Source organism: Neovison vison, chromosome 1, assembly GCF_020171115.1.
Source record: "Neovison vison isolate M4711 chromosome 1, ASM_NN_V1, whole genome shotgun sequence".
Classification (NCBI taxonomy): domain Eukaryota; kingdom Metazoa; phylum Chordata; class Mammalia; order Carnivora; family Mustelidae; genus Neogale; species Neogale vison.
In genome coordinates this window covers 76,425,471-76,450,155 of record NC_058091.1, presented here as the reverse complement: position 1 = coordinate 76,450,155, position 24,685 = coordinate 76,425,471, and the positions used below count along the sequence as shown (strand labels likewise).

At 34.3% G+C, this 24,685-nt stretch overlaps 1 protein-coding gene and 1 pseudogene across 2 annotated transcripts in view; one reads left to right on the top strand and one right to left on the bottom strand.

The window, feature by feature from the left end:
• NKAIN2 (sodium/potassium transporting ATPase interacting 2) overlaps positions 1 to 24,685 on the top strand; it is a 999,851-nt gene that overhangs the window by 464,064 nt on the left and 511,102 nt on the right. For both annotated transcript variants that reach the window (XM_044249576.1, XM_044249582.1), the window contains exon 2: positions 9,152 to 9,289. In XM_044249576.1, the coding sequence (XP_044105511.1) occupies positions 9,152 to 9,289 (138 nt within the window). The remainder of the gene's footprint in view (positions 1 to 9,151; positions 9,290 to 24,685) is intronic.
• LOC122907022 lies at positions 1,833 to 3,003 on the bottom strand (annotated as a pseudogene).

Sequence of the window (24,685 nt, the reverse complement as noted above, 5' to 3'; positions counted from 1 at the left end):
TTAGGATTTTCTCTTTGCCACTAAGACTTGTACATTTTACTATTAGATGACAGGGTTTTGACCTATTTTTATTGATTTTGAGGGGGTTCTCTGTGCCTCCTGGATTTTGATCCTTGTTCTCTTCACCAAATTAGGGATATTCTCTGCTATAAATTGTGCCAATATACCTTCTGCCCCCCTCTCTTTTATTCTTCTGGAATCCCAATTATTCTAATATTGTTTGTCTCATGGTATCACTTATCTCTCAAATTCTCCCCTCGTGGTCCAGTAGTTGTTTGTCACTTTTGCCCAGCTTCTTTATTCTCCTTCAATTGATTTTCTATATCACTAATTCTCTGTTCACCTCATTTTTTATTGCACCTCATTAATAGCTTTTTTGATTTCAGCTTGGTTAGATTTTAGTTCTTTTTTTTTTTTTTTCCTCCAGAAGGGGATTTTATTTTTCCAGAAATGCCCTTTTTGAGCCAGCAAGCTTCTTGATAATCATCATTCTGAACTCTAGTTCTGATATATTAGCAACACCCATATTGATTAGGTCCCTGGGTCCCTGGCCATTGGTACTGCCTCTTGTTCATATTTTTTTTTCTTTTTTTTTTTTTGTGATTGGTTTTTCTGCCTTGTCATTTTATCCAGATAAGAGTATATGAATGAGCTGGGGCACCTAGGTGGTTCAATGGGTTAAGCCTCTGCCTTCAGCTCAGGTCATGATCTCAGGGTCCTGGGATCAAGTCCCATAGCGGACTCTCTGCTCAGAAGGGAGCCTGCTTCCCCCTCTCTCTCTGCCTGCCTCTCTGCCTACTTGTGATCTCTCTCTGTCAAATAAATAAATAAAATATTTTAAAAAAGAGAGAATATATGAATTAGAGAATAAAATACTAAAAGGGTGGCAAAGTCCCCAGGAAATATATGCTAACCAAATCAGAGGAGATCCAACTCTGGGGGTGGGGGAGGGGGAGAAAAGGGGGAAAAAAATACCTACACACACACACACATCTATTAGACTAGTGATTAGAACTGAGCCACACACTTGATTTTGAGTGTATTCTGGTCTCTTAGGAGAAACTACCTCCCAAAATTTTAAAGAAAGAAAAACATATACATACAAAAATAAGGGTAAACACAATGAAGGGATGGAATGTGATTGTAAAGACGAAAATTTAAAAAGATTCTAAGAAAGGAATTGATAAGGTAAGTTGATTGGAAAAAGAAGAAAAAAAAAAGAGGAGAGAATATTATCAGGCTGGAGACTAGAACAAAGCCATGTGCTAGATTTGGGGTATATTTTGGTCTATCAAAAGAAAGTGTATCCCAAAATTTTAATGAAAAAATCCTATATGTATACAAAAAATAATGTTAAATGTAACATTATATATAATATATATTCTGCTGATTTGTCCTTTGAATGGCAGGGCTCAAGTCATCATTAGGAGAGAGTTTTATTTTTAAAATGTCATCTTAAACTGCAAGGATGTCCGTTAAGCATCACAATTAAACATGCCAAAGGAGAAGCCATGTTGGCCAAAATGCCCACTTAACCCACCCAAACATCTCAAACCCACCCTTTGCTGACCTTCTATAACCCCATTTTTCAAAGTTTTTTTTTTCCTTTTTTTAAACAAGAGAAAGTAGATAGGTACATGTTGGTAAATTCTAATTGTCCATATTCACATAGAGATACAGTGTATTCTCTGTGCCCAATATACAGAGAAAGGAGGAAAAAAGCTAGAATTCTATGCACTACTACACAGGGGCCTAGAGTCCTCCAGCTTCCAGCTGAGCTAAGGGAGCGGAAGGTTTTTCTTTTTTCCCACAAAGCATGGTGGTGTTGATTCCATAAAGTTTTTGTTTTTGTTGAGACAGGAAGGGACCAAAATGGAACAAAAAGGGGTAGAGATTCTTTTCCCACTGTATTCTGCTCAAGGTATTTTCCCCCCAAATAAGCTGAGAACCATGGTATAAAGGGAAATAAAAAGGAGACTTCAAAAAACAGGGCAAATGAGCATGAGAGGGGAAAAGAAAAAGAAAAAAAACAAAAACGAAAAAACAAAAACGATGGCAACTTGCTCCCAGGGACTGAAGAAAATTAAAAAAGGAAGTTTGGGATCCATCAGTGTTCCGTTAGTCATCTTCTCCTTCCTCCTCCTCTCCTTCCTCCTCCTCCTCATCATCTTCATCTTCTTCACCTTCCTCCTCATCTCCTTCATCTGTATCTTCCAGTCTTTCTTCTTCATCATCATCATCATCATCATCTTCTTCTCCTTCCCCTTCTTCGTCATCCATATCGGGACCCAAGTAGTACTCTAATGGATTTGGCCAAATATCATCTTTGATGACCTCTCCTAACTCATCTACGCCTGCATCAGAATGGTCAGTAAACCAGGTGAAGAAGCTCTTTGGTTCCTCATGCTGTCTCTTCCCACTGGCTTTATTCTGTGTTTGACTTGAATGTTTCATCAAATCCCTTCCAGATTTCCATTTGATTTCAGTGGACTTTGGAGATGGATCACCACTCTCATTCAGATGAAATTCTTTGAAGAGAACTTTATTTTCGAAGTAAGGGTTTTCATCAAAATAAAAATCTATTTTGTAACCTGATTTAATATCGTCAAATTCTGTCACTTCAACTCTTGTCAAATAATGCAGCACCTCTTCATCCTCCTCCCCAAGCAGTGCAGACACTTGTGGATGGTTGACAAATGTTGTTACCCCAAAACTGGGGATTTGGGCAATCAATTCCAATCTCTTCTGAAAAAATGGTTGGCGGAGTTTGTTGTATTTCTGTTCTACTTTCAAAATCTCCTCACTGGCTTATTCATTAAGTCTGTCTATTTTATTTTGTATTTCATCAATATGTTCAATTGCTTCTTGCTGTTGTTTTTCTCCCTTACGCAAGTATTGAGATGTTGATGTCTACCCTGGCTTGGGGGCAGGAGGCAGTCTCGATTTCGTTCTTTGAGGCAGGAGCAGAGACTGGCGTTTGGGGGCCATACTGCGAGGAAACTCCACGAAGCCAGGAGAGGGGCATGTCTGGAAGCTCTGATTGCTCTGCAAAGGGATTTTTAATTGGAGAGCTCTGCTTGCCTAGCATCTCAGTCTGAGGCTATCTTTTCTCTCTCCAGGGACCTGAGTGTGGAGATAGTCTGAAAGTGTGGGTTCCTCATGGAGAATGAGGACAGTGAAATCGGAAAGGGTACAGGAAGAACAGATGTGTCCACAGAAAAATTTAATTTCAGTCTATAATTTAGCAGTAGAAATAATTTGGTTTTTGCTAACCTCTAATAACACACTTAAATTTCTTTTTAAATCTAGGAACCCATATTCTACCATGACGGTATAAAAAAGCCAAATTTTTTCTCAAATTCTGTATATAATATGTTTTATTGCGTATTAATTGTAATAACTTACAAGTTATATTTTAGGGACATAAAATTATAGAAATATTTTGGAGAAAATTTATTAAGAAATCTTAGTAGTTATTAGCAGAATGCAGGGTCTCAAGGAAACCAATTCTGAGTCCCACCCGTTGAAAACAACTAGCTATAAACGTCCCGTTATGACTTTTTAAAAATATATTTTAAAGTGTTTGTGCACATGTAATTGCCTTGTTAATAAAGTTAAATGGCGATAGCTACCTAGGAAATATGAGTGACTCTCAATTTGCTATGCAAACAGTTGAAGCACACTCGTTTCAGACTGAATACTCTCCTAGTAAGGGGTCAAACTTACTTAGCAAATTATTTACTTAATTGGGCCCAGTTTTCTCAGCAGTACATGAGGAGTGTTGAGTGAGTCTCTTCTAGTTTGAAAAGTCAATAAATACATTAATCCTAAAGGTATTTCACAGATGCTTTTTTTGAATATTTGTTGTCATTGTTAGTGAGATGAATTCTACTTAATGTACTTATAAGAAAGGTTTTTGAAAACCTTTTCCAGTTGAAGTTGAACTTTTCCAGTTTTTGAAAACTTCTGCAGTTGAACAGTGATTACTAAAATTCATGTTTATTAAAGTGCAAAAGAGGAATCATTTTCATGTTTAAACAGTTTATATGTGTATATCAAAGAGAATTAATAACACTTTTTATAATATTTGCGATTTTGTAATCAGAATTTTCAGCCTGTTCAGCATTTTCTCTTCTGGGCATTTAGCCTATGGATGTAGCAACACACATGTACAAGGTTTTTTAATGCATGTACAACACATGTACAAGGTTTTTTAACAGGTGTGTTACAACCAAAAATTGACAACCAAATGAATATCTGTTAGAATACTTAAATGAGGATATTATGAGGTAGATCTCTACATGTAGGTTGTAGTTATGTAGGGAAATATCCACAAACATCACAAAGTGCAAGGTAAAAAGCCACATGTACATTGCAATCCTATTTATGTAAATAAAATTGTGTGAAAAAATTTCACACACATATAGATGACAGATAAAGGCCTACAAGCTGGCAAGCACATACAATATTTTCCTGAAAAGCTAAATACTTAACAATGCTTCCACAAATTGACACAGGTTACTTTTGGAGAAAGGGAATAGGACTGATGGTTTCTTCAAAGTTTGTTAAGTGCTTACGTGAACATTGTACCTTGTGTTTTAAGGCTGTTGCAATCTCTTTAACAGAGATAGAGAAAAAGAGAGAAAGATAATTAAGTTCTGGGTCAGTTAATCCATACAAGACTTCCAAATAAAATTTTATTTAACCCAAACTGAAACTGTGGTAAAAATAATATTAAATTTCAAGTAGGGATTTTTCCCAGGAAGAAAAGGATAATTGAACATGGCAAAAACTATCAATATAAACAATTACATTAAGGATAGAAGAGAATGAAGTGATTATCGCCATAGATGCAGAAATAATAAATAGTAAAGATTAGCCTCTATATTAACAAACAGAAACTTCATAAATAATAGTCTTGTAAAAGAACAGAATTCCTTGTGGAAAGCACCAAGTTATGCATTAATGATAGACTACTATCTAGAAGCCGAGCACAAAGATTTAAATTTATATAGAGCTAAACAGACAAGCATGAAAGAGACTTATTCCATAAGACTTTTCACCTGAAAAAGACACATAGAAACAGCAATACACATAATCTCCAACTTAGGAAATTTGACTTATGATATTTTTACTTCACAGTGGTGTGAAAGCAATATGTATACACTAGAAAATTACTACAAATTGTGAGTTTGGTTCTTCCCCCAGACTAGTGACATACAGTGCGAGCCTCTGTAATTATACTGGGCAAGAGGCAGGGTGCCACAGCTCCCAAGTAATTACAGGGTCCCAGGGGTAAACAATCAGTACCCTTACATTCTGTACCCATACAGCCATTTTGTTTTTAACTGTGCATACAGTATTCAATAGCTTACATGAAATATCCAACACTTTATTGTAAAATAGCTTTGTATAAGATGGTGGTGTTTCCCTGCTGTTCACTAATGTAAGTGTTCCGAGCACATTCAAGCTACAAGGAAGACCCCAGGGTGTCTGAGACTCAGGATGTCTGAGACATGAAGTGTATTAAGTGCCTTTTTGACTTCTGATCTTTCCAACCCATGATGGGTTTATCAGGACATAACCCCATTGTAAGTCAAGGAAGATCTGTATATGTTTCTCAAGGCCATATACATATATTTGTATGACACGTATGGAAAAGACGTAAGGCACAATAGGAGAAAGGAGGCCCAACAGGAGAAAGGAGATTAAAGGCTGTCACGGCTGGCGCGACAAATCGACCAGGAAACTTGAGGGTAAGAGGATGGTGAAAAGAAATTAAGAGACAAGAGATGGGGGCAGGAGGGACACCGAGAATGATGTCCAACAGTGCCGATTTTATTCCACATCTTACAAGCATTTATAAGGCAGACCACAATAGGAGTAATACATCAGTACCTAGTCAGATGACCGCAAGTTCCTATAACAAGTTTACATTAACTACAAGCAAACCTCGTGATGCCAGGTAGTTATGGTTAATGCCATTAGCAAGACAATCAACCAGGGAGTGGGTTATGGGAGGTACGGAACAACAAGGACCAACTAAGAATTCATGACCCTGACCACATTGTTCCCTTCTGTAGGGAGAGCGTGTGGGAAGGCACGTAGGCGAGCGCGTAAGTCACGTAGGCGAGCGCGTAAGTCACGTAGGCGAGCGCACGACACGTAGCACAGACCCTTTCTCAGTGTTACTCAACTTTCCCGTCCTTAACCCCTTGTCAAGGCGTCCGGACTTTAAAGGAGACACAAGTCAGGGCCTGGTTTGGTCCTCGACTCCATCCGTGCCGTGGACTCCAAAAAAAGGCAGAACATGGGTTGAAGTAGGCAAATAAAATAAAATAAAGCCAAAAGGGAGCTTTGCCTTGACAAGTATGATCAAAGAAATTCTCTACATTATTTCACAGTAAATAATAAGGTAAAAACATAGCATGTACCCTGTAACCAGCATAGGCCTAAAGCATAAACTGCAAAAGCTTTTTGGTTCTGGACTGGGTTTGGTTTGGACTTTGGTTTTGGACAAGTCTGCAACATAGGGACACAGTAAGGGACCGTTCACAGAGCCCTGTGTTTTGGGATTTTGTTTGTGTTTGTTTGTTTAGCATTTATCACTTCTAAGACATCCAGAGACTCACTTAGCCACACTCTATGTTAGATTTCTTTTTTTTTTTTTTTATATGTTAGATTTCTTAATCTGAAAAATAAGACAATATTGACCTCTCTGGGGTTTGTGCAGAATCAATGAGGTAATACATGACTGGGGATAACCAGAATGCCCATCACATGCTGAGTGTTTTAACTAATATTTCTTCTCCTGCCTCCATGCCCATCGCCCTTTCAGTAATTCCACAGTTAATATTCTTTCAGTTGGAAAGGAGTTCATAGAAAAGACTGCAACTACTTCCATATTTGTCATTCCTGTTATACTCTCTGAATTTTTCAGAAAAATCTTCCCCTCTTCAGCCCCAGCTCTAAATTACAGAACCTGTGATAAAGCTACTTATGATAGCTAATAGGGCCAATCAAAGGTAAAAGCATAAATATTATGAAGAATTGCACATTAACTCATTCAGGCTACATAACATTGTAAGTAATGTTTGATGAAAGTATTAATTCTGTCATTTAAAAAAAAAGACTAATACATGTTGATGTAACTTCATTTAGCCATGCAGGCTTTGCAAGTATATTATCATCTATATATTTTTTATAATTAACGATGGTGCTGCTATTTTCTTCCATAACTGGTGCATTTACTGAGAGATTTCCCACTGTTTGACTAATGCGTTTCATCCTCTATACTTTTACCCTGCTGGGTCCCCACAGTTATGATGCTCAAAATTTATAGGGTTTAGATTCCTCTTGCTGCTGTTTACATTCCTACTTACTGTTTATTCATAGGATCAAGATGGAGAGTTCTATGTTGGAGTGAGCTTTTATACAGATGATTAGCAATGGGACTCTGAGAACAACCACTTATTTTTTTGTACCATTAATGGATTCAAAAACAAGGCATACATAATACTTCCTAACTCCACAAATGGGTCTCCTTTATGTGCAGTGTTGAGTGCATGATAGCATTGAAGGAATGTTTCATCAGAAGGCAGTTCAAGGTTTATGAATCTGGAGTCATAGGCAGTATTATTTACATTCCACTTTTGCAACTCCGGTGGGTATTGTGAATTTAGAATATGGAAGGTAGAACAGATTACATTCTCTCTTTTGTAATCACCGCCAAGACTAAGTGAAAATGAAGATTTGACAAGTCTGGATTACCATTACAGCCCTTATATGGTACCCAGCATGCCTTAGGAAACAGAAGTGTTATGCAAACAGTTGTCATGAATTTATTTTCTTTTTCAATGCCTGGTGGAAATGTATGCTGAGCAGCTAAAGAAATGCAGTGGGAATAATGCTCATTCAAAGAATCTTCAAAGTGTGCTACAGGTATTTAATTTAAAAGCACACTAATTTGAGAGTTAGTATCCTGACAAGGAAAATCATTAAAGCACAGTGATGTTAGTAACTGAGGGTTTTTAAAATCCTTTTCTTTAAAGCCTGGCTTGGGGAAAAAAAAAAAAAAAAAAAAAAAAAAAAAGAATTGTTGAATCTCTGTGAGGAAGATCATCAGGTCCATCAGGTCCTTTCATAATGTTTTAGTCCAAACAGTTGATTATCATTCCACCTGAGGGAAGACACAAAGGACGAAGCTGAGTTTAACTCACCATTCCTCTTTTGCTTTGTTAGATTTGATGAGAGACTTGATAGCTATCGAGGTTTTCCTTCTCAATATCAAATGGCACTTCTTGACTTTGGCAGCTTTTGTCTGGTTGGTTGGTTGGCTGGCTGCTTTTGTTTTTCTTCTCTTACTCCTTAGATTTCTACCTGTGTGTTAACTGTAAAGTTGTAAGCACAGATTAATGTAAGATCATTTGAAATGACCTAAGCTTCTTACTTTTATAACAGTGATGTTTTATTTTTATATTTGTTCCCCATTATTTTAATGTCCTTTTTTTACCCTTTGGCCAGTTATATAGGTAACTGGGTATGACAGAAAAAAGAAAGTCATGTTTAATTTATAATCCAGATCAATTTGGGGTAGTAGAACCCTAAACAATAGTCAAAATCACGCATTTTACAAGTGAGTCATCAGAATCCCAGACAAGAGCTAGACTTAGCGAGGGGACTACAGCTGTTTGGAGTCAGATCTAAGTCCAGAATTCAGGTCAGGTGACTTGGTGATGAGTTATTTTTCCTCTACGTCAATCCCCTTTGTTTTATTCCCAACCTGTATAGTGACATTTGGGCAGATCCTAACAGTAAGCCCTTTGTGTGGACTTTGCAAACTTGCTGGTTGATGAATCCAAGAGTTAGTGCATATGACGATATAATTTATCCTTCAACTGCACAGATGATATCCTGTGAATATGGCTTGATACCTCCACAAAATCATCGTTAAAAGGATTGTAGCTATCTGTGGATCTACAGCTTCCATAGTGTTTCTTTGAAATATACCTGAAAACGTCAGTCTCACTGTTAAAGACAAATGCAAGATAGAATAACACAATTATAATTGCTAATTAGAATGCAATATGATCCTTTTTCTCTCTCTCTCACCACTGTGCTTATGTTTATATATCCTGTTTTGCTATTCTAGGTTTGTGTGCTGGAGAGGCAAATATTTGACTTCCTTGGATATCAGTGGGCACCTATCCTGGCAAATTTTGTACATATTATTATCGTCATTCTTGGTTTATTTGGAACTATTCAATATAGACCTCGTTACATAACAGGAGTAAGTACCTTTCCTGCTTCTTTAAAAAAAGAAAAATTGGAGTAATGATGCAAACTACAAATGTCTCGAAAATTTATCTGTATATCCTCTCCTTAGAGTACTATTAGGTTGTTTTCCTAGTTTCAGATTACATTTACAGTAACTGAAAATGTCAAGTTTAAAACACTTGACGGTGAACATAATCAGATTGTATTTTCATAAACTACACTTCCAGTAAGTATTTCTTTTAATTAAAAACAGAACTATGCCCCTATATTTCCAAACTATAAGATTGTGTCCTTTGATTTAACAGATTTTGTTGAGAATCTTCCCCATTTAAAATAATCATATTTTATAAATTGAATAAATATAGTTTAAAATCAATACAAATGAGTATGTAGCTCTGATGTCAAAATATTTACATATATTGGGATTAATATTTGATACTTTTGAAAGCTGGAAGAATCTAGACCGTAGTCTGTATATTTTCCATAATTCTCTTTTTGCTTCAGAGGAAGTATTTTGCATCTCCACTCAAGTTAAACTTACTTAACATAAAAGTGAAATCCAACTGTGTTGCAGTTGCTATGGGAACCATAACTTAGAATTTTTTACTTTTGTATGTGCCTTCGATCTCAGCTATAGCTCTTCATTAATGTAGATTTTTTTTTAGTTTCATCATTTTTTCTCTTCTATTTTTGACAAAGGAAAAGCCTATAAGCATTTATTTAAAATTATAAAGCAATTTTATGGTAAAGGGATATATATATAAGCTAGTGCAGCTAAAACTCTGCCTTATTCAACACAAACCAGCAAGCCTTCTCAGGTTTCACAAAGGCCTCCTTCACATAAAAGATGCCCTCTTCCGACCTGCTGTCCCAGTCATCTGGAACCTAGATAAAGCTCACTGGGACTGAAACAGACAATGTTGTGACAGCTGGACCTAGGGATCCACTGTCTGGCTAAGGATGAGTGAGAAATCCATAGCTTTCTTCTCTGGGTGCATGCCCAAAAATGAGTCCATGTCCTCTTTGAGGGTATATAGCCCTGTAAATCATGTAAAAAGTACTATGTGTTTTGTTGCAGGGTGAAGTTTTTCAATATACAAGATATGATAGGACCATTCACTTTCTTATATAAATTGTAATATGATCGAATATAGGGAAAATAGTACAGTGATTGGGAGTGGGTCTTCCAAAGTCATAATATCAGGACTGAAATCTTGTATCTGCCATTTTAAAAAAAATTTTAGACAAACATGACCTCACCAATTTTTGGTTTTCCTACTTTAAAAATAAGAGAATAATTATATTATCTCATAAGCTTCAATTAATTAGTTATAAGTCATTATATGAAAGATTCTTAATTTACTGTTCTCTCTTATTAGACTTTGAGGGTCCTCTGTGATTTTATGTGTATAAATAATGTTACTCTAAGTATAAACTTATAAATATGTCATCTCTGTTTCTGATAAAGATTTCGGAATAAAAATCTAGATGTGGATCAAAATGTTCGAACAGTTTAAAAACTCAAAAAACAGAAAGTTTTGTTGGGAGGAATAAATGGAATATCCTGTAAAATGTCCTTAGCACAATGCTTGGTATTTAAAAAGTGTCAATAAAAGTTAGCTATAATATTTTTCTCATTTTGAATTTGAAATGATATTAAATTGTATAGACTAGTGATAGAATGGCAAGCCATTTAAAATAGAGCAAGGTGTTCTAAGTTAATGATTGAATGATTTTTTTCCCTTTTGTTCCAGGCTGCTACAACTCTTTAAACAATTTTGTAGAATTTCTATGTATCAAATTATAACCCCATCCCTTTAGACAAAACACATACCCACAAATCTTCTGAAGAAAGGCTGTTCACTCTAACATGAGATGAGAATTAAGATGCCAAGCGACACCTTTAAGATTGTTAGATATTTTATATAGCTAAGAGTGTCTCTGAAATCTTCCTGAGGTCTTAACAATGCGTCTTAGAGCAACATCTTTGCTTTGATCTCAACTTGCAAACAGCATTCTGAATTTGATCTTACTTGAAAGTAAGTGTCTTACTTGAAAAACCTCTTGCCAGTTGGAGATTCTGTAAATGTGAAACCTTTATTTTTCAACTCTGAAAGTCCTGAGTTGGAAATAAATTCTCTAAATTCTGCTTAGAAACTGAATTGATCTCTCTTTTGCTCATCCCTCTCTTATAATTACCATACTATGTGTGGCTAAAAGGTGGCAAGTAACACAGTCGGCTCTTTGCTTGGAAATCCACTTAGCAGATCCACAAGTTGATAGGTATATTTTCTCTCTTCCTAGTATCGCAGCCAACGGTCAAGCTCCTTGTTCTGATAGTAATTTACTGTAAATACTTTTTTCCCCAGTCCGCAAAAATCACTTCCTTACTGTCCTTCCTGTCTTCATTGAGAGTCTCCTCATAGCCCTTCTGGCCTCCACCTGTTAACCTTTTTGTAAAACTAATGCTGTGTTTTAGGTTTATATTATACTATCATTTCAGTTTTGGTACTGATTTCCAGTCTAGCTATTTATTTCTGTGTATTTTCTGTATAACAAACTTCTGAATAATCAAATGAATGGAATCTAATGTCTGTTATGCTATGTTAAAAGTCAAACATTGATTCAGAAAGTAGAGAATTTGACATAAAAAGGGAATTAATATTTTTAATTTGCCTAAAGATGACCAAAGGAATTAAAGAAAGTTAAAAGAAATCTGAATGAAATTACAGATGCCAGAAATTGTGATCATTGAAGAATCTGTGTTTAGCAGAAAAATGGATAACTGGGACAAGCTGTAACTAAAGATAATGTATTGTTGCACTTAGCTAATTTCCAAAAGCTCTCTGTATCCTGGAGATTCAGATATGATCAGTGAAATTTATTTTTTCTCCCCTAAATATATAGGCCTTTCTTATTTCTTTATTTGCTGTTTTATATTTTGGCATTATAAAAATTTCAGTTTAAAAATAGAAATACACTCATAATTTCAAACTGAAAGTTATTATTAACATTTCTGCATATTTCCTTCATGTATGTCCAACTGAAACATGCCAGATTCTGTGGCACCAGGGTGGCTCAGTCATTAAGCATCTGCCTTTGGCTTGGGTCCTGGGATCGAGCCCTACATCTGGCTCCCTGCTCAGCCCAAAGCCTGCTTCTCCCTCTGCTGCTCCCCCTGCTTGTATTCCCTCTCTCACTATGTCTTTTTCTGTCAAATAAATATAAAATCTTAAAAAAAAAAGAAACATGTCAGATTCTTCTACATTTCAAATAGGTCTTCATCTCTTTTAACATTATATCAAACAATTTTAAATTCATATAGATATTCATTTAAGCTTTTACACTCTTATTGTTTATCATACTATATAATAATACATAACATGTATTATGGGTTGTTATATATTATATATTAGTGATTTCCTTGTTTTTATGATAAATAATTCCATATAATCATCTTCATAAAAATACTCTCATCTTTATTTGTGATTTCGTCCCTTAGAAGAAATATCTCAGTATAATGAAATAATATGAAAAATTTTCAGGTTTTTAGTATATAATTGGGAATTACCTATCCAACATTATTTTACTGAATTATCCTTCCAGAAATGTACAGCAGAGTCTATTTTACTGCACTCTTCCTGACCCTGAGTATTATCTGTTCTCACCTTTGTCAGTCTGATAGGAGAAGAAAATGTCATTTTTGTTTTGAATTGCATTTCTTATCTTGACAGACTTGGACTTTTCATATGTTCATTAGTTATTTTCCATCTGTATATCCTTTTTGGAAGGATTGTCTTTTGGTATGGATTTACATTTGCTTTTTTTGGAGTCTTAGTGTTTATCATAACAGTTTTTATGTATTGATCATATAGTAAAGATATTTATCCTTTAAATATCATCTATTTTTATTTTGATGTTTATTATTTGTCTCTTGTTAAAATGAACTCCCTGTCCCTTTGTCTCTTGTTAAAATAAACTCCCTGTCCCTTTATCTTCTATTGCTTTACAAATTATAAAATTTAGGGGTGCCTGGGTGGCTCAGTTGGTTTAGTGTCTGACTCTTGATTTTGGCTCAGGTCATGATCTCAGGGTCTGTGGGCTCAAAAGCTATGTCAGTCTCCAAGCTCAGCAGGGAGTCTGCTTGAGATTCTTCCTCTGCCTCTCCCACACACACTCTCTCTCCTTCTCTGTCTCTAAAATAAATAAATATATTTTTAAAAAAATATAAAATTTAATTATCCTTTTGAAAAGCATAATGATGTCTTCACTGAGTTTTGTTTACTAATATTTTTTTTTCCTAAGAGTGAAGACAAAATATTTAAAAATTTAAAACAGGTTAACTGGAAAAAGAACTCAACAGTAGCCTTTGAGGGTCTCTAGCATTTCAAGGAATATAATATGTTGAAGGAAAATGATGATTTCAATTCTAAGCAAAGGAAATCTGAAGCCAGAACCCATAGGAAGCCTGTGTATTACGGAATTCTTGACAACATCAAATCCCCCCGAGAAAGGCCTAGTTAACTCTTGCAGAATGATTTATAAATGAATACATATGAATGGCTCCCATGAAAGCATTTCCTCATGTCTTAAGTGGAACGGTCCAGCCCAACTTCATCTGGACTAAGATGTGATGGGATGTCAGTTTCTTAATGACCAAAAAATGTTAATAAGTTGCACTGCTCTAAGTTGTCTAAAGTAATTTGAAGAGTGTGTAAGTTCCTAACTGCTAACGGCACAGGAGTTTTCTTGGTGACATTACCAGAATATGGGTTGCTGAATGGCCAAAAATATTTCTTTCTTTTTTCCTTCCTTCCTACCTTTTTTGCTATTTTACTTGCATCCTTTCTTCTTTCCTCTCTTACTCCCCCTCACTTTCCACTTTTCTTTTCTATTTAAGTTATTTTGACAGAAAAATATAATACCTTTCTTAGCTTGGACCCACTGGTTTGATCAAGGAAACCCGGTCCTGAAACTAGAAATAAATTTAAAATAGCTAAAAGTCCACTACTCTGATTTCATAAAAATAAAGGAGAGGACAGCATACCAGGATCACAGTAATATAAGAATCAGTTTTTTTTAACCACTTCCATTACCTTCTACAGATGCTCTTAGACATCTTCCTCTATAGTTCCTAGAAACCTCATATTGAATCCCACAATTTCTGTCCAAATTCATATGCCTACCTAGGAAATAGTAGAGTTAGTATATAGACCCAAGTCCTTTTGACTGCCAAATCCATGCCCTTAACCCCTGTACTGAAGTGTCACTTAGGAGCACAGTACAGAGGGCCACAATCTATCTAGCAAATGAAAACAAGTTTTGTTATGTTATTGGAAAAGTTAAAATCCATCATGGCAATTTGGAGACCATTTAGATTTTAAATTGTGATCTGCCATCCTTTATCAAGGATTATTTTTTAGTTTTGTATTTAGAGGAAATGATCTCATGTCTTAAGAATTAAGAACAGAAAACCCTTAGTGATGGATATTTTTTTTCTTGAAAAAGAACATCATCATAGGGCATCCTTAATTTCCAGAAATAGTGACTTAGAATGGTGTTTTTTCTTTTCTTATAGCAATCAGCATTTTGATGATGATAATTTATATATAGACACATCTGTATATATACTATAATGTATATCTAATATATATCAACTAAAGACAAAGTATCTCCTCCCACATTTGTTATTGGTAAAGAGCTCTAAAGAATTGATGAATTTGTGTCTATGTAATTGAAAAAAAAATTATGTATTACGCATATCATTTGGCATAATATGTTTTAATGTATGTTATCGTATCTAGTGCAGAGGTTTGCCACGACATCAGTTTAGACTGCAATAGCTAATCCTAAAATTAAATGAATAGGAATGATTGGAATAGTTTCCTGTTTTATCACTGAAAAAGCAAGAGATTAAAATAATGTGGTTAAAGCTAATTTGACAAAATAGGGCTGTGATGGCTAGAAAAAGAACCCAATGTTCATTCATCCTTCTTCCTGGTCTTTTAAGAATGATAAACTAGGGTGTCTGGGTGCTCAGTAGGTTAAGTGCTTGTCTTCAGCTCAGGTCATGATCCCAGGACCCTGAGATGGAGTCCTGACTCCTGTGTCAGCCTCCCAGCCCAGCAGGGAGTCTGCTTCTCCCTCTGCCCCTCCCCCTTTGTGCTTGTGTATGCACATTTTCTCTCTCTCACACACAAAAATAAATTTAATTTTTTTAAAAAAAGAATGATAAGCTATTAGATTGTATCATTATATTCCTTCTCATTCTTTCAAATTAATAAAATAATTGAACACCCTTTTTAGTTAATATATTGAAGTTTTAAATGTTAATTTCTGACCATTTTTTTTTAAAGATTTTATTTATTTATTTGAGAGAGATTTATTGAGAGAGATCACAAGCAGGCAGAGAGGCAGGCAGAGAGAGAGGAGGAAGCAGGCTCCCTGCTGAGCAGAGAGCCCAATGCGGGGCTCGATTCCAGGACTCCGAGTTCATGACCTGAGCCGAAGACAGTGGCTTAACCCGCTGAGCCACCCAGGTGCCCCAATTTCTGACCATTTTTAAAGAACTACAGCTCCATTTGGGCCACTCTGTTTCCTTACAGCAATTTTTAAAAAATAAATTACATGCGTTTCTCAATGAGTATTGATTTGTGAATTGACAGAAATCCTTCTTCCCACTGAAGGTGAGGGCACAGGATTAAGAAGACAACAATGAAGCAGTTTCAGACAAGCTCACCTGCTTTGACTTCCTTGATTTTCTTCTCCTTGAGCTAACCTAGTAAAGAAAAGTAACCTCTTGTCATCCAGAGAAGACCTGAGAGCCACATAGTGACTGAAGCACCAAAAGACCTGGGGTGCCTGGGTGGCTCAGTCTGATAAGCATCAGACTCTTGATTTAGGCTCAGGTCATGATCTCAGGGTCCTGAGATAGAGCCATACCCACCATGCAGCCTGCTTAAGAGTCTCTCTCTCCCTCAGCTCCTCCCCCCTCTACTGTGCCTGTGCTCTTGCACATTCTCTCTCAAAATTAAATAAATAAGTGAACAAAGGACAGATCTAAGGCCCATTTTTAAAAACATTCTGAATGGCAATTTGGGAAATATATACACACCTTAAAAGATTTATAAGAGAAGATAGTCACATACTTAATTTGTATGGGGAAAAAAAAAAAAAACTTCTCTAAATTTCTGAAATTTACTTTTTACTGATAATGGGCCATGAGTTGAATTTTAATGGCTCATGGAGCTCAGGTCCTGATAGAGATTATAACCAACAGTAATAAATGAGAAGCACTTTGTCTTATTTCTAGGTCATATGTTTCTTTATGTTTTCACTTCTTTATATCCTTTAATAATGTTACCTCCCTAAAAATTTGTACACTCCTTGCAGTCATTTCTAGAAAGTTATTAATCTATGTTCAAGCAGTTGCCTTGCCTCTTTCATTCAATTTTTCTTGGAGAAAAAATATCCAAAAGAAAACTTATTGCAGCTAAAGCATTAAAAATTCACACTTTCTGTGTTCAGGACAGAAAATCAATGTAGATTAGAGATGAAGAGACTTGAGATAGTAGTAAATTAACAATGTTTCTAATGACTTAGAAAATAAGTCTTTGTGAAAATAAGTCTTTTCCCATAAGCCTAGGAGGGAAAAGAGAAAAAAAAAAACATCATTACAAGTTTTATGGATTTAGCCTGTAGTCCTAAAAAAAATGTAATCATGCAACATGGTAAATGCAATTTATTCTCAAAAGGATGTGTTCCCTTGGGGAAGTGTGGGCCATTTGTTCTACAAGAAGATAGTCTGTGCTCTCATTCTGGAGTTAGGCTGTGACTAAAGATTTATAAAATGTAGTAAATATAAGCAATTACATTTTGACAATCTAAATTCATGTTTATAAATCATCTAATAATTTTTGGGAAAATATTTTGAAGAGGAAACATGTTGTGATATATATGTGTATGTACTACTTTCCTGAAAAAAAAAAATCAAGTTTGTTCATGTCGATATTTTACAGAACCAAATACTAAAATTGGCTTTACAATAAAATAAAAGTCTTTCTCTTACCTCTCTCCCACTGGTCCTAATCTCTTTATAGTTTTTCTGGAATACATAGATTGATCTATATGTATATCATCTATATATGTAAGGAATATACTTTAGAGAGTATGTAAAAGCAAAGAAATCATTTTAACCCAATTTACTTTTGGATCATACTTTGTTTTTACCACCCTTCATCCCCTACCAAAGTTTCTGGTTGCCTTTCTTTTTTTCTTTTGTAAAAGAGAAATGGAGTTTTTGTTGTTGTTTGTTTTTTAGCTATATCTTAAATACATTTTTAATTCTTGATTCATTCTATCTATTGCTTGGTATCCATTTTACTGTTATTTTGGGAACACATTGCTTTCCTGTTTCAATTTAGACCATTTTCTTCATATTTGATCATGATATTATCTGTAGCTTTTTATTTTAATGGTATGCTCTTTTTCCCTGGAGAATTCTCTCATAGTACTCTCTCTTTTTGCTTTTACCTAAATTGGTTGCTCTCTGAGCCTCTTTGACATCTATCTTCCCTGCTCTGTTCTATGAGTTAGATTTATTCTTTCTTAGATGCGATGTACTTTCTTTCTGATACTCTTCACACAACTTCCTGAAAAGCCATGCTGGCAAGGTAAACTTTCTGAATTTTTTCTACCTTTACAGTTGAGTAATAGAGTAATAGTTTTGTTAGATGCAGAATTCAGGATAGAGAGCCACTTTTCTTTAGGACCCTGAAGTCATTGTTCAATTGCATTCTAGGCAGTAGTGCTCCTGATGGGAGTCTGGTCTCAATCTTTTCCTCATTCTTTCATAGATGATTTTAAAAGAAATTCTTGAAATACTCATTTTATCCTTCTTGTGTTAGCATTTCAAGATGAGGTGTCTAAGTGTGGACATAATTTAAAATTTTATAGATCTTTTAATTTGAAAAGACATGAATGCCTTCAGCTCTGTACTTAGCATGTATCATTTTGATGATTCTCTAGGCATTTGAACCTTTGCCTTCCTTAAACTCAGATTATTTCAATTAACAGTTATTATATATTATAGCTATTTTTTATTTACTTAATTATTTAAAACTCTCTTTTCTTTCTCTGGAAAGATAAATGTGTTTGGCTGGTTCTAAAAATCAAAGTCATAAAGGGATTATCCCTGTTCTCTGGCCCACCTCCCCCCACCCCACCTCTGGCCCATTTTTAACACCTCTGGCCCATTTTTAACACTTTCGTTCACATGTTCCTTCCTCAAGTTTCCAGAATATGCAGAATTCTGCCTAACAGTTCAGCTTCCTTTGTGTCTGTTCACCCTGCCATATGGACAGTGAGCTGGCATTGTTCCACTCTGCTTATTAATCAATACATGTATGTCTGGTCTTCTTCCATGAGTTGGCTGAAATATCTCTTGTTGATGTTCTGCTCCTAATAGTTGCAGAAGTGTACACATTGTATGTTCAGCTTACCTTTTTAACCCAAAGGCATAACAGTAAACATTTAACATGTTTTACTTTGGTATCATTTTCTTTTTATCAATGAGATCTGAGAGGATGACAAAGTGTTGTGCAAAGATATGGAAATCTAATGACGTCTATTTAATTTTATAGTCCCAGATTGTTCTTTGAATATGTTAAATCAATTTATAATTACTGTAAAAGATCCAAATCTTTGCCCATTTCTTGAGATGTTTATTTTCTAGTTAGTTTCTACTTATAGGTATTAACATCTTTTGATATTATAGAATTAACCTGTCACCCTTCAATATGTGTTAAAAAAAATTCTCTACATCTCTCTTAATGTTTTTTTGTTTTGGTCCCATTGACTAAAATGACTATTATTTAAATTTTTATTTCAGGAAGTATTTGTATTTTCTGCTTCCTGTCTCGGTAATGAAGATAGTGAAGTTATACATATAATATCCTATATTATTTTCCAAGATATTTATTAATATTTATCATAAGCTTTTAATTAATCTGGAATATATTTTAGTATTTAATATTAAGTCGGACACCAACATTATTTTCTTCCATATGGGAAACCATTTGTTCTACCATTTATTTTCCCAAATAATAGAAATATCTTATTTGTTTATATTAAATTATGAAATGTACTGGATTTTTTCTCATATTTTTCTCTGTTCTCTTCTATTGATTTATTTGCATCATATGTCACTACCTAATTTGTGATTTTAATGGGTTTATAGTACTGTGACAAATGGTAAAACAAGTCTGCTCAGTATTTTACTTGTTCTTACCTCCCTTGGCTATTCTCCAGTTTTTAATCCTTAATGTTAATTTAAAAATCATTATATTCAATTCAAAACAAAACAAAACCTATTAAGATTATAATTAGAATTGTGGGTTTTTTTTTAAATTAATTTGACGGAGGGATAATTTATGAAGTTCAGATTTCTCATTGAGAATTTAATGTCATTCCATTCTAATCTGTCTTATTTTATTTTGATCTTCAGTTCAATAAGACTTTGTAGACATTTTCATATAGATTTTGTGCCATTGTTGTTAAATTTATTCATATATGTTTTGTAGGTTTCATAACAATTGTGAATAGAATATTTTCCCCTAAGTTTTTATTATTAAAATGGAGAAAATATGTGTCTTTGTCACCTTTTTCATGTTTGAATCCTCTTATTAATATAGTGAAGATTTTCTAGCATCTCTTGGGTTTTTTCAGGAAATATCTTTAAAGGGGAAATTTCATTTATGTCTAGTATTAATAGTATTTATTTTATATCCTAATGTATTCATAAGATTCTCCAAGAAAGTGTTAAATCTAAATGACAATAGCAAGAATCTCAGTCACATTCCTGATTTTAAAATTAAAGATTTTAGTTATTTTGTTATTTATTATAAAATTGCTATTTAATAAGTAGTCTTTATTACAATTAAGTAGATTCCTTCAATTATCAGGAAAGGCAATATATTTTAATAAATGTTTTTTAATTTACATTAATATGATAATATTTCCTTTTTTAAAATTTTAGATGCATTCAGATAGGTTAGTAAGTGTTCTTATATTAACCCAACCTTCCTTTCCTAGGCTATAACTTATTTATTTGTAATATATTATCCTTTGCTTCAATGGCTGTATTCTACTTCTAATATTTTTATTTATACTTCTTGCAACTTTATTCAAAAATTGGATTGATTCATAGCTTTTCACCTATAATATTTTGCAAATTATGCAAGCTTCAAAGAATAAATTGAGATTTCCTTCTGTGAACAGTTCAAATAGGATCAGAGATATTAATGTTTTCTAAAACCCATCTTCGAAATAATCTAGTCCTGGTACTTTCATGAATGGTAGCCATTTAATTATCTTTCCAATCTATTTTACAGTAATTGGTCTTTTCAAGTTTTCCACTTCTTCCATGATTTTAGTAATCTAAATTTTGACAGAGCATCTATTTTCTGGAGCTTACATTTTATGTTATTGTTGTAGACTTTCAGGAATACTTGGTTTCTTTCTTTTTAAAAATATCTTCTTTATCCCTGGGCTGGTCTCTTCCCTCATTCTTTTTTTTTTTTTTCCCCCCTCATCTCATGTAGTATTATCCCTGAATCAAGAGGAAAGTGAAAACAGATAATATCAAAGTCATCTCCTTCCTGCTTTTGTCCCGCCCCCCTTCTCCGTCCACAGCAATAGGAAGAAACAGGGTCTTGGCCTCCCAAGCACCACCTCATATATTTGCTAATCTTTACGGCAATGGCTATGGCAAATAGATGATGTAGATTTATGACTTACCTTGATTTCAATTTTCTTAGCATGGTTTTGTGTGTCAAATAACAATTATAAACAATAATTTTAAAAGTGGAAAAAAAAAGATTGGGACTGAACAAAGGATTTCCACTTTAAGTTACTGAATTCTGAAGTATGCTCATAGCTTTCATTTTACCATTTCAGCCAAACTGACACTAAATAAAGAAGTGGTCTTTGGGAGTAGTAATTCCTATAAAATCACTTCCGTGGAATATTCTTTATGCTATTTATTTCAAAATAAATCTTTCTTTGCAACGATAGCACAAAATATTCTGATGTTGACCCTTCAGGTGCCTTGTGAACAGTTTTCCTTGCAGGATACTTTTTGAATGCCCAGCTGTCTCTTTAATGGAATAGTTGTCATTTTCCTGGTCATCTCTGTGTTTTATGGGTAGACATCTTGTCAGTGGTTTTTGGAAACCTTGACTCATCTGGGAACTCCGTACACCAGAACGTGTTATCTAAACTCCACAGCTAAACCTCTGTCTGCCTAGACCTGTCATTTTCTGGAACACAATGGAATCAATTTTTTCTCCCCCCAACCCCCCTTTTTTTCCTTTTAAAGGCACACTTCTATTTAAGGAATTCATAAAAATAATGTTTTACTGCATGTATTGAAATCATTCTGTCTAGAATTTATTTGTATGGGGGAAAAGGCTCTTTGAATGAAAAATTAGCATACATGTGCAAGTAGATGCCCCTTGGAAGTGAAGCTACTAGTTTTTAAATAATTTCACTTCATAGTAACAGTAAAATTGGGACCATGAGACATCTTATTTTAATTCTTTTGTCATTGTTTTGAAAGGTTAGTGTTTGATTAAAGGCTTAAGTGCTTATATTTACATTTCAAGTTACACTTTCAGACTAGTTTTTGTTTGAAAACTTATAATGAGGCAAAATTATATTTTGACAAAGTTGTCATTCCATCATCTTAGAAAACCTTTGTTTCTCCCTTCTCATTCTCTTTTTTTTGTTCCTTTTCTATCATTATTTCATTATTATTATTTTAAAGCAAGACATTTAATCAAAGGTTTTGGGGAGTGTGTGGACATTTTGAGAGGTTTCTAGCATGATGCTGTCAGCTGCAGACTTAGAAAAATTAAAATAAACCCAGCCCCGTAGCTTTAGGTCAGTCTAGAACAATCAGATGGACTGGCCTCTTTTCTACTGCTCACATGCATGGGAGAGTGCTAGCACCAGCTACTGTGGGAATGAGACTCACTGGTTTTAAGAAAGAGGCTAAAAGTGTACCAATTTTAACAAATCTAATACAATTTTATCAAGGAGGAATTAGTGTCCTTTGTAATGTTTTTTATGCTCCTGCTATTATTGATGCATTAGGACTGAAAGTGAATGAATTATAATAAACCAGATAGAACACTTGCTTTTAGATATCTGCTACTAACACCTATTCCCAAGGCATAATATAATTAAGGCTTTTCTGAACTAAAAAATATATGTAATGAACTTGTTTTTTAAAAAAGTTATTCTAGGGACGCCTGGGTGGCTCAGTTGGTTGGACGACTGCCTTCGGCTCAGGGCGTGATCCTGGAGTCCCGGGATCGAGTCCCACATCAGGCTCCCAGCTCCATGGGGAGTCTGCTTCTCTCTCTGACCTTCTCCTCGCTCATGCTCTCTCTCACTGTCTCTCTCTCTCAAATAAATAAATAAAAAATCTTTAAAAAAAAAATAAATAAATAATAAAAAATAAAAAAGTTATTCTACCAAAGGGAATTTTCTGGTTTAAACTCACTGTTCTTGATAAAATAGTGAAAACAAATGAGACCTCAGAGAACATTTGCCATTTATCTGGTGATGGCTCTTTTCCTGTACCATGGTCACCCCCTCCATTATGAGAAACAGACTATCCATTATTATACAACCCCACTTTATTTGTACACCATTGTTAATATGTAAAGAATCACAGATTTATTTTTTGCAGATTTTAAAATTCAAAAAATTTTTGGCTTTTCAGTGTTACCCAGGTAATTATATCATTTCCCCGAAATTGCTTTTTTTTTTTAAACACTAAACACCTTGGATTTAAATTTGTTCATGATTAAGCTTCCACTCAGCTTTCACTCCTTGTAAATCAGAGCACAATGAACTCTGAACTCATTTTTTTTAGTTTGCTTTCAGTCATAATAAACTATCTACAGAATATAAGTATAAATTTGAAATTTATAAAGCAAGAAACAGTGATAAAATGGAGTTGTTAGACCAAAAAATTTTTTGGTTGTCTTTTCTTTTAAAACATATTTGAGGATTTAATCTTTAGCTCTTGAAAACATTTTATTTTATTCTTTATTAATATTTTCATTTTACCATTTTATTTAGCTATGTGTGTATAAATAAATGTCTAACTAGAAAGTATTTTTATCATAGTTGGTTTGTAGGAATATTTAAAATATTTCACTTCATAGTAACAGTAAAATTGGGACCATGAGACATCTTATTTTAATTCTTTTGTCATTGTTTTGAAAGGTTAGTGTTTGATTAAAGGCTTAAGTGCTTATATTTACATTTCAAGTTACACTTTCAGACTAGTTTTTGTTTGAAAACTTATAATGAGGCAAAATTATATTTTGACAAAGTTGTCATTCCATCATCTTAGAAAACCTTTGTTTCTCCCTTCTCATTCTCTTTTTCTTGTTCCTTTTCTATTATTATTTCATTATTATTACCAAGAAGATATTACCAAGAAGATGCAAAAAGTTCATGAAATACATGATGCCAAAATTATACAACTAAAAATTGCATTAAAATTGGTTACATGCAAGTGGGAGAAGTTGTATACAAAATAATGGCAGTGCTCTACAAAAATAAGATAGACTCTGTATCTAAATGACCTCACCAAAATACCACTTTTTCCACATTTTCCAGTGTGATCTGGGAATAAGTTATACTGCAGTGAAGTAAATATAAATTAATTTAGACTTTCCCCACAAATATTAGGAGCAATGAATAAAATCAAGAAAATCAGAATTATTTAGGAGAAAAATATTTCACTAAGATCTAGTCTTTTTGGGACTTCCAGGTATGCCATCTGCTTTAACATCTGCTTTAACATTAAATGTGCCTTTTACACAATTGCAAAAAGGTATATTCTCTGTGTAGGTAAATCCTTTGTGGTATGATTTTGTTCAAAGTTGAGGTATATTAAAATTTTTAAGAGTTTATTTGAGCAAAAGTCAATTCAAATTGAGCACATCCCATCTAGCAGATAGAAGGGAGCACCAAGGAGCTGTATAAAATGAAGGACTTTTATAGGCAGAAGGGAGCAGGAACAAAAAAGTTATACTAGGCAGAAAAAAAAAAAATGTAGGTTACTTTCCTTTAGGGGATGGCAGAGGTCTATTAGGCAGATAACCCAACTTGTACTATCAGGCAATTCCTGAGTGACTGTTTTGAAATTCCATTTCTGGGAGAGCTAAAGCTGTAATTAGGGTCAATTTTCATTTTGGTGAAGTCACTTACTGTAAGTGACTTCATTTGAGGCCTGATGTCTTGTTTTTACCCCTTTGTACTAGATCAAACCAGCACTAAGACAACTTCTCTTCTGTCTCTCTCTTTCTGTCTCTTATTAATCATATGCAGG